Source organism: Salmo salar, chromosome ssa16 (assembly GCF_905237065.1).
Source record: "Salmo salar chromosome ssa16, Ssal_v3.1, whole genome shotgun sequence".
In the NCBI taxonomy this organism is placed as follows: Eukaryota; Metazoa; Chordata; class Actinopteri; order Salmoniformes; family Salmonidae; genus Salmo; species Salmo salar.
In genome coordinates, this window is record NC_059457.1 from 43,273,843 (window position 1) to 43,285,247 (window position 11,405).

Consider the following 11,405-nt stretch of genomic DNA (forward strand, 5'->3'; position numbering starts at 1 on the left):
GTAAAAATGGGGATGACAGGTTCAATGTAATGGCTGAAAATATGCCACAGTGAAACATTAACACCATGAAAGGTTCTCCCCCAGCAAATCTTTGTTTGTGATATTGGCACCATGGTGATAAGTTTAAAAACAAAATCTTACTAATTGCATGCATTGCCATGCAAACAGTGTTTATACGTGAACGTGAGACATGGCAAATTGATATTGTAAGGTTATCCACCAAAATGCTAAATAATGCATAAAAGACACTTGATGCAGGGAAACGTGCAGCTACCACTATTCAGGTGATGCTCTTCACTTTGGAATGGGTAAGTCACTCTCATTGCCTGATTAAAGCTTCACTTTGCTATAGACAAATACACACATAGTAGCAGGTAACGAACATTCTAATTCCTGTTCATTGTCATTTCTGTTCATTCAGATCTTAATTTCATTCCTAATTAACAGAAAATGTAAAATGTGTCACTCAGGGCTGTCATAATGCATGTACAGTGATAGGTGAATAGGCCATGTCAAGGTATGTATGTGATTGGCTACATAGGACAGATATTCATATTATCCACAAAAAAAGTTTCTAGAATAGATAGAATGATTAAGAAAAGAATGGGGAATTTTGCTCTCAGTTCTCATTGTATTGTGACATCTTCATTACTTGTGTTATCTTAGTTTCCATGGTGAGACCACTGCATTTTCTTTCCACAGTTCTAAAAAAAGAGAGAGAACCATTTCAGGAAAGGCACATTGATGTAAGGAAAAAGACAACACAGGAAGAAGTAATAACAGTCCAAGAAGTGCTATGGCTGTAAGCACATTGATTCAAGCCCCCTTGATGGGAAAGGACTTCCTTCAGTCCTCACACATTCCGTTTTGGGGCGGCGACAGTTGCGATGGCCTTGACGAGGCATTTAAGACCACCTTCCAGACAGACTTCAACTCCTTTGCTACCCTTCCGAAGAGATTCGCCATCTCTCGCCCCATCCCTGCCCAGGTCGAGCACAAAGACCTGCGTCGGATCAAGGAGTATCTGACCGAAGCGGTCAAGTCATATCCCCACCACCCACAGATTCCCCTCAGCCGCACACCTGCTTGGACTAAGCTGTGCACCAACTTCCAGATGCATAAAGACCCCAGGCAGGTCAACTTCCTCACCACCCAGGCAGAGGGCTTCCAGCCCCTGGCCTCAACCCACACCATACCCATCCGGCCAGTCATGGCCATTAAGAAGAAACAGCTGGAGGAGAAGCTTCCTGTGACCACTCATAAAGCTTCATTCACCCCATACAATGTGTCGCCCATTGTCAAGGCCAAGGTCAAACACCTAGGTCAGTGGCTCTTTCAAATCTATGTTATTGTCTAAAAGTAGATGCATGTATACTATATCTGTGATGTCATTCTCTGTTTGGATTAGTGAAATAGGTAAGGTCCTATATATGCCTATCTACATTGTTTGTCATTCACTGCCTGGCATATGGAAGCCTGGCATAAAGCTTTGCAGAACGGGGGCACACACTTGTTTTGGATGAACCTTTATGCTGGGTGTGGTGCTTCAGTAAACCATTACACTGACTGTATGTTTAAAAGAGTAGCTCTGTTTTTGTAAATGTGTAACCTTGAGTCAGATTGTGACATTGTCAATGCCCTTGTGATTCAGGGCGAGAACCCACCTTTAAATGGGACAGGGATGGCCAACACTTTGACTCCCACCACAACGATGCATTCCAGGGACAATGGCACAGCCCACCTCAACCTGTGGAGAAGGTATCGATGGCCATTGATATCCTGGAATAGTTAGGCTACTGGGAAATTCTGTGTTTTCTGTACAGTAGCTGTATGTGAATAATGGAATCATGTGAATATTTTCTATGAATGGTCATTAAACTAGCTATGAGCGCTAAACTGGCCTTTGATAATGATCTTACTTACTATTCATTGCTCCCTGTGGAGTACAAAGCCACAACAAACCCACACCATCTCTTTGAGAAGGCCTTTGATAAGATGTTAATGAAATTTTGCTGAGGGTATACTTGACTTTTCGGATGGTGTACTGTACTTTTCCTTCTCCGGTTCAGCAAATCCACTCATCAGTGGCAATGGGAGACCCACAGAAGAATCTGGAAACTGAAACCACCCAGGATGTGTCCTTTAGACACCCTGGCAATCCTAGGTATGTGACTTACTGTATGCATGCCAAAATTCACACCACCTCCGTCATCTTGTTAGAAAACGTGCCACATTTTCCTGTTATGAAAGAAAATACCTGTCGAAATCCTAATAATCAATGTTTTTATGATTTGTCTAATATATCAACCTTTCACTGACCCAGTCCAGTCAATGTGAAGGAACGTTTGAAGGTCAATCTTGGGGATTTCTCTGAAAACAAATGGACATCTACAATGGCTGATGCGTTTCGCGAGGCCAAGTCAGGTGTGTAAGCCAAGGTTATTAATGAATACTCTGTTCGTCAATGATATAACATACTGCACTGTTAACCCTATGGATTTTACTGATTATCTATTTTTACTTCTATCTTTCTGACTGAATTGCTTCAAAACAGCTAACTATTGTTGATATAATGTATTCATATATTCTATTGCAAAACAAATTGCGGGATTGGATTTTTTCTTTTAGATTGCAATTACTATTGAAAGAGCTTATGAATGTGCTTCAGTGTTCTCATTCTCCTGCTTGGCTAACTCCCTGTATTGGGCCTGTTTCCCAGCCCCTGTTCTACTGATGCAGATGAACAAGACTCTCAGCTCAGTCCCCAGAGGGGACACTGATCCTGGGCGCAACCGACTGAGGATGATGGCCACAACCAACGGCTTTTTCTTCTCTGAGGTGAAACCCAAATCCTCCAATTTACCCATCCACGGGCTGGATTTGAGTAAAGTGTATCACTGGCTTCCAGGCCTTTAAATGGATCGAGGACATCCGTATAGCACCTTGCCATGCAGGAATGTTATGATGCAAAAGAGCACAGGTTTTACGGGAATTAAAACATAAGTTGACGGTAGGTGTGATTATTGTGTAATACATGTCGGCCTTGTTGTCCTGCGGTACTTGTTTGCATTTCCCATGTCTTTTCCATTCCTTGCGTTCTCCCACTTCCTACCTAGGATGTAAAATGTACTCTTTGGCAAAAGATAGTAGGCTGAACCAACATTCATATTTTGTGGGTGTTCCCACATTAATCATTTTTATTTGCATGGGAGTGGCCTGCAACATTGGGCAGCCTCATTATTCCAACATAACCTTTATTTCAACTTGCATTTCTGGCTACTGTCTTCCTAATCGGCCTGGTTGGATTTCCCTCCCCTCCGCAGCGAAACCACAGAGAGCGGCCGGTGCATTTCAGTGGCGCCAACGTGAGGACCAGGAGCAATGTGGAGTTGGGCCGACCCAGTCTGGGAGGCCTGTTCTACAGCACCGCAGCCCAGGAAGACTACCCCAAGAGGGACATACATCGAGCTAGGCCGCATACCCATCCCTCTGGCCATGTGCTGACCGGCCAAGGTGAGAGAGAAACCAAAACATTCTCATGTCCCAGTCAGTTGGGTTCCATTCCATATTAATGTAGTTTTTTTTGTCAATGAGATTTATGGTATACTCCCCAGAGCCTGGAACAGCCTCAACTACTGTTCAAAGGGACTACCTCCCACTAAAATCCAGGAGACAGGAACTTAGCCCAAAACAACTTCAACAGGTAGTTAAATAACTTTTTTTTTTTTTCCCCCACCTTTTTCAACTTAAGTAACAGTCAGCTGCAGAGTGGCACAACAGTCTAAGACACTGCATATCAGTGCTAGAGGCGTCACTACAGACCCTGGTTAGTTTCCAGGCTGTACCGCAACCGGCCGTGATTGGAAGTCCCATAGGGCAGCACACAATTGGCCCAGTGTCGTCCGGGTTAGGGTTTGGCCAGAGTAGGCTGTCATTGTAAATAAGAATTTGTTCTTAACTGACTTGCCTAGTTAAATAAAGGTTAAATAAGTAAAACAAATATTCACTGGTGCAGAAGTTCCTGTGCCATTGGAATTGAAAACCAATACTGCTGAGAGACAACAGCAAAGTTTCTAGTCAATTAGGGTTGTACAAATGAATGCTAGAGGGCAGTATTGTTAATTATGTACCTGTACATTTCATTCATTTTCCCAACAAGTTTTGAGGGTCAAACTGACCTTTCTTCAGGCTTATGTTCACATTTCACTTTATGTTCTCTAGACACACATGGCATAATGTGTCATCTTTTTTACATTCTGCCTGGAGATTTGTTGCCGCTATCAGTGCTCAAACAATACAAATATCTCAGAATACCTAATTCGTCCTCAGAGAACCGGTTGTTACCAAGAAACTGGTTCATGTACACACACAAGCTCTTTGCCCCCTTTGTGTGCACCCATCAGCAAGTTGTTCTATCCCAGTGTCTTTTAATCTTCTCTTTCCCTTTCTATCACTCTGTGTCCCTCTCTCTCTCTCTCTCACTGTCTGTCTGTAGATTAAATTCAGCCACATCACCGCTCCCTACAATGAGCAACACTTCACCACGACCCATAAGGAGGCTTTTGGGCCCAAGCCTCTCTCCAGGAACTGCCCGGACAACCCACCTAGACAACACATTAGCCACATGCCTTTCTAAAGAGACCAAAGAGCTGCCTTATCAAAACTCACTTACACAAATAAAGCATTTACTCTATATATTTAAGGGACATTTTGGGGATATGCAAGGGAAAAGCTCTGGTGCAAAACAATTGCTTACTTTTTTGGAAGAAATAGGCCTACGCTTGAAATGTATGCTTTATTCAATGCTTTGTTTGTTTATTGAGCAAATGGCCTGGTGATATGGAGCAACTGCTTACCTCTATTGACTAAACATGTACATTTGACTGCCTACACATGATCCAATAAATGTGGAAATAAAAGCCCATGGGTCACCTTTTGGTAACTTGTTCCCAGATCTGTCATACCATACAAGTCTTAGGCATGACAGCAACAATAGGAGTTGGCTATACACAGTACTTATACCTGGGACCGGGCTAATCTTTTAGTGTGTTGGCTGTGACGTCACCCAAAGTGACTTGCATGTCTTGAGAGGAAGTGTGCAAGAAGCCTGATCATTTCACTGACACAATAAGATAAAGACAATGACCCACTCAGGTCCGGTGTCAAACATCAAAGCACAGGGCCTTACACAGTCCTTTCAGGGAAATCTGGTCTCAGAGCATTTCATATTTTTTATGTATATCTGAGACACTCTATTCAGTATGATATGTTACTTTTGGTATGGTTACATAAGGCAGATGGTTACTTAAGGGGAAAATTAAAGGAGGGTGGTTGGTCAGGGTGGATAGGTGGGTGTATAATGCGAACATCTAGCCATCCAAAGGTTGCGTGTTCGAATCCCATCATGGACAACTTTAGCATTTTAGCTAATTAGTAACTACTTACTACTTTTTAGCTACTTTGCAACTACTTAGCATGTTAGCTAACCCTTCCCCTTACCATTTTGGCTAACCCTTCACCTAACCCCAACCTTAACCCTAACCCCTAGCCTAGCTAACGTTAGCGCAACCAATGGAAGGGGTGTGGGGTGGCGAAGTTTGTGAAGTTGACAAAGACATGCGACCAGTGGGATCCGAACAACAATGACAAAAAATGTATACAAAAAAACAATTGGGGGGGGATTTATACCACCACCCAAAAGGGCACTTTGGAGACTGTTAGTGCTCTGCACAGGTAGATCCCTGTTTGTGCACATGTCTGTCGAAGCAGTATGTCAGACTAACTTTAGCATATAGGTGGTTAAACACAAACCAGGGCCCTCTGTATAAGGCATCTGGATAATGTAAGGTAAGCCAGCTACAGATTGCTGCGAGTAAAAAAAGTTTAAAAATTATGACCTTTATTTCCACAGGGAGTCCCATTGAGACCAAGGTATCTTTCACAAGGGAGCCCTGCATTTTACAATTTCACATATTTTACAAAATATAAAATACCAGAGAATGCAAAATTACAGGCACCCTCAAGAAAAACAATCACATTCCTCAACAGAGGTTCTCAATTTGCATTGGTAAAGGAAGAATGTGTTTTGCTTTTGCCATAGGCCTACTCACCCTAATAGGCCTACTCACCTTAATAGGACTACTCACACTAATTATTGTAATTCCATGTAATGTTACTCACAATTCTACTTTGTTTTGGAAACTGTGGCTGTTGGTAAGGGTAAATGTATAAAACATCGTAAGACTGAGCATGTCATGACCGCCTTATAACTGTAGTATAATCAGGCACAGTGGGTCATAATACCCATAAAACGTAGGTCAAACACACATAAAACTAGGGGTCAAACACAGAAATGGTTACAATCGCTTTTTCACATAGTTTGAAGTGTTTGTAAAATTCAAAGAAACATGATATGAAGAAAATGTAGTCTATTTCAGAAGAACAGAATTGCATACTCTTGAGTTATTTTTGGCCTGATATGGCTATGCCATATGGTTGTGGGCTACACTAGTCCATTTAGTAGACAAGATTTGCTTATAATTGCGAGGCATTATTTTATAGTATGAAGAATACAATTGAACATAGCTTAATAAAATAGAAAGGATATTTACTCCAAACGATTTGAAAGGAAGTGCGCACATGCGGCAATTCTGTGTTGAGCTGTTAACAAAGAAACTGGTCCTCCTTTATGCCTAATTATAGTTATTTATGCAACTTTAGTTGTGACACAAATGTCGTTGGGCTATATGTTTTGATGTTTAATACATTCTAAAGCTGCATGATGGGACTGTAACGGTAGTTGTACGTAGTGGACCAAGGCGCAGCGGGTTGAGTGCTCATAGTGACTTTTATTGAACACAAACTAAACAAAACCATCGAACAAACAGGATTGCAGGCTAAAACACACAGCTATGCAACAACAACTTCCCACTAAGGGACAGGTGAAACAGGGCTACCTAAGTATGACTCTCAATCAGCAACAACGATGTACAGCTAGCTGTTCCTGATTGAGAGCCATACCAGGCCAACACAAAGAAATACACAACATAGAAAACCATAGAAATACAAAACAAGAACATTACCCAAAAACCCCAGAACACATAAATCAAACACCCCTCTTACATAAATACATATCCCATTAAACCCCAAACCACATAAAACAAATACCCCCTGCCACGTCCTGACCAAACTACAATAACCAATAACCCCTTATACTGGTCAGGACGTGACAGGGACTCTAATGATGATTTGAAAAAAGTCGCAAGCTGCACACACTTCATTGGTCTCTCATTCACAAATTTGATAAGCACTTGGTAATATGCTCACCATGCCTCAAATTTCCCAGCGGCATCCCCCTTGTGTAGCTGTAATGCCCCCTAAAAATCCATGCCTTTTGTGGCCAAAGTGGCCGTTGTGCTCTTGGGCTGAATATAACAAGGTGAATTATAATTCCCTTCTCCTGGCTGCGGCGCTCCGAAGCACTTCTCACGGCTCTCTCAGATGTAGCCAATGCCTTTCATGTGATCAGGTCCTTCTCACAGGCATTTCAGCTAAGAAGTAGGCTAAGTGAATGAAGACAGGCACATCGGGAACGCAACTGCACGCATCTCTCTTATCGAATTCAGAGACGCATATTGAAGATGTTAGAACTGTCCACATTTAGCCAGTGGTGTAAATTACTTAAGTAAAAATACTTTAAAGTACAACTTAAGTAGTTTTTTGGGGTAACTGTACTTTACTATTTATATTTTTGACAACTTTTACTTCACTACATTCCTAAATAAAATTATGTACTTTTTACTCCATACATTTCCCCTGACACCCAAAAGTACTCGGAACATTTTGAATGCTTAATAGGACAGGAAAATGGTCCAATTCACGCTGTCACACCCTGATCTGTTCACCAGTTCTTGATATTGATTCCACCCCCTCCAGATGTCGCTTGTTTTCCCAAGTGTATTTATCCCTGTGTTTCCTGTCTCTCTGTGCCAGTTAATCTTGTATGTTCCCAAGTCAACCAGCGGTTTTTCCCATTCTCCTGCCTATGCTATTCTCCTTTTTCTAGTCTTCCCAATTTTGACCCTTGCCTGTTTCTGGACTCTGTACCTGCCCATTCTGCCTGCCTTGACCTCAATCCTATCTGCCACTCTGTACCTCCTGGAGTCTGAACTGGTTTTGACCTTTTGCCTGTCCACGACCATTCTCTTGCCTACACCTTTTGTATTATTAAACATCTTAAACTCCAACCATCTGCCTCCTGTGTCTGCATCTGTGTCTCGCCTTGTGTCATGATACACACATTTATCAAGAGAACACCCCTGGTCATCCCTACTGCCTCTGATCTGGCAGACTCACTAAACATAAAAGCTTTGCTTGTAAATTGTCTGCATGTTGTAGTGTCACCCTGGCTATCCTTACATTAAAAAAAATAATAATTGTGCAGTCTGGTTTGCATAATATAAGCAATTTGAAATTATTCATACTTTTACTTTGATACTTAAGTATATTTAAACCAAATACTTTTAGACTTACTCAAGTAGTATTTTACTGGGTGACTTTCACTTTTACTTGAATGACCTTAATAAAAAATACTTTTAATCAAGTATGGCAATTGGGTACTTTTTCCACTACTGCATTTAGCCTACTTTTCGTCAGCCAACAAGATGAGTTAGTCAGCCCCAAAACTCTGTAGGCATAGCAAATAGCAAAAGCACTAGCCTATGTCAAACAACTATCCCCATAGTGTGTATATATATATATATAAAAAAAAAATTTTTTTTTTTTTGGTGGGTGGGGGGGGGGCCTATTCTATTGGTCAATTTGTCCTTTTGTACAATAAATAAATATTCCAAACATACTCTGGGACAGTTGATTAGATTCCAAATTAATACAACCACTCACAACTTTTTTTTAAAGCAATGAGGCTGATCGTTAAGCTTACATTTATGATAAACTATTAGGCAATATTTTCACTTTATAAGCGCAGCAATGCGCACACAGCAGTAGTCTATAAGTGCGAATGTTCCAAAATGCAATCAATTAGCGGGAAAACACTTCTCGAAAGTGACAGCAAATGCGATTATGCATGTAATTCTTTATTATGAAGATGCATTTTTACGGTGAAAATTATCTTCCCCAAACTTGAAACTCACTTGCAGCCTATGTATGCCAGTTAGGCTCTACACCAGTTATATAGCGGATTAATGTTCTACATTTTAAGAAGTTATTTGGCCATTTTAGTTGGGATACAAACCTTATCAAAACACAAAGGCCTTTGGGCTAGGCTACATGAGGTGTGTGACTATGATTTGAAAAATTCACACAAAAGTATGCGATATTTCTTGCCTTATTGCACAAGCTGGGCATCATTCACAAGTGAAAGGCTAATATTGTCATGCATCAGACTATTCTTAATTTAAATGTCTTTACATATACTAAATAATATATGATATTGATTTTGATATTAGTTGTTATTTAGAATGGACCATTATCATGCACCTGTATCGGAACAGGGGCATGGGAAAAAAATAGATGTCATCTATGCACTTAAATAACAAATGGAGGACTCTTTTCCCATGGTTAATTTTCATGCCAGCCAGGTAGGCTATACTCCTTTTGTAAAGCAAAGCAATGTGCTTAATATTAAGAAAGTTGATAAATAATTATAGTAGGTCTAGCCTATAGAAAGCTGATCCTCCTCTTTTTAATAGAGGCCATCAAAACTTTATCACACAATTGCAGTCAATAGAAATGTTGCGCAACATCTTTGATTAGATTTTCGATACATTTGCATTGAAGTCAGAGTGGTTAGAAGGACAATAGAGTGCTGAGTACCAGGCAGTTAGCAAGTTTGGTAGGCTACTAATGACCATCAGCAGCATCAGAGCTTGGATAACCCTAATTACCCTGACTAAATGGTCAAATGGAATTTGACTACCATCATAACTGGTGAGCGCCGGTGTGGCAGTAATAAGGTTACCTTAACAGCCCTAGTTTGGTGTAGGCTTACCTTGTTGTGATGTTTTGATAACTGTAATTCCCTCTCAGACAAGGTGAATGTTATCAATATATTCGCTTCCATTTACATTTTTTTAAATGCTACTTAGCAACAGAGAAGACCCCAGCAAGACTACAAATTCCTGCAGGAAGCTCCTGCACACCATCTCTAGCCGACTGTCAACCGTTTACCAGTGCGATCAGAGACCTGAGCCCAATCCATTAGGAATCCATGTGCTGTATTGAAATGAATTGAATAAAGTGTTGAATTTCTTCCATCACCTTTCTGTCTTAGCTGGCCACTGACCACACTTTAGCTAGCTAGTTAGCAGAGCAGTTGACTTTGGTGTCTATTCCAGACCTTATGGCATTTTTCAAGGATGAACATAAGAGTATTAAAAGGGTTTTACATGGGAAAACATTGAGCCCACAAGTCCTTTGTGAGCTAGCTAGCCAGCTAGTTAACGTTAGCTCACCTTTCGTGTAGTCACACTTTTCAACGTGGTGACATGCTAGTTAATATTGGCACACCTGGGCAGAGATATTTAGCTAACGTTTAGCTACATAGTTACGTTAGCTCATTGTCCGTGTAGTCAGACTTTTACCCAGACCCCACGAGTGGTGACATGCTAGCTAGTCCACCAGGGCAGAGATATTTAACGTTAGCTAGTTAGCGCTGACCGCTAACGTTAGGCACTTTCTCTAGCATGTCACCGCCTGTAGGGAAAGTCCGACTGCACCACAGTGAGATACGGTGCAACTAGCTATTAAAACATGCTAAGGTAGCTAGCTAGGTAATTAGAAAAACGCTAAACAAAAATACACACGAGAAATACACCATTTCAATATCAAACTAGAAACTTAAAAGGTTATAATATCTACTCGCTTGATTACTTGCTACTCGTCGATGAGAGTTCACATGGAGAAATTGAGTTTTTTTCCACCCTGGGCCTTGAGTGATTCATCAAAGCTTGCGACAGGATGTGTAGTCCCCAATGATAGCCACATTAGCGTCTAATTAGCATTTCTTTTTGGGGGGTAATTTCATGTGAATATATTGATAAAAGTTACCTTGTCTGAGAGACATTTGAACGGTTATCAAAACATCACGCCAGGGTAAGCCTACACGAAACACAGACCTTATATGAAGTAGTTCTAAAATCTCCTACAGAAAAATGTATGGTGGAAAAAAGGATTGGAACCATTTCCGAGTTTTACCGCTAGGTTTTATGGGTATTATGAGACGTGGTATTCAATAAGTGTGTTGCTGAGGTTAGTGAAGGTTAGTGTCTGTTTGGGCAATGACAGGTTTAGTTCTTGGATTTGCTCCCTTTTTTACACCTGACTAAGTATGATATGTGTAAAAACAAATAGGAGAATGACGAAACAGCAACATAACCTTGAACCCA

The 11,405-nt window shown here is 41.0% G+C and overlaps 1 protein-coding gene across 2 annotated transcripts; it reads left to right on the plus strand.

Moving 5' to 3' along the window:
- Positions 1-659: 659 nt before the first annotated feature.
- LOC106573913 (testis expressed 45) lies at positions 660-5,057 on the plus strand. Of its 2 annotated transcripts, XM_014149368.2 has the most exons (8): positions 667-1,322; positions 1,652-1,758; positions 2,070-2,164; positions 2,324-2,424; positions 2,720-2,838; positions 3,324-3,513; positions 3,615-3,703; positions 4,496-5,052. In XM_014149368.2, the coding sequence occupies exons 1-8, from the start codon at positions 797-799 to the stop codon at positions 4,634-4,636; spliced, it is 1,368 nt and encodes a 455-aa protein (XP_014004843.1). In that variant the 5' UTR covers positions 667-796; the 3' UTR covers positions 4,637-5,052. The 2 variants fall into 2 exon arrangements, with proteins under 2 accessions (XP_014004845.1, XP_014004843.1); XM_014149370.2 differs by lacking the exon at positions 3,615-3,703 and having other exon boundaries at positions 660-1,322; positions 4,496-5,057.
- Positions 5,058-11,405: the final 6,348 nt, after the last annotated feature.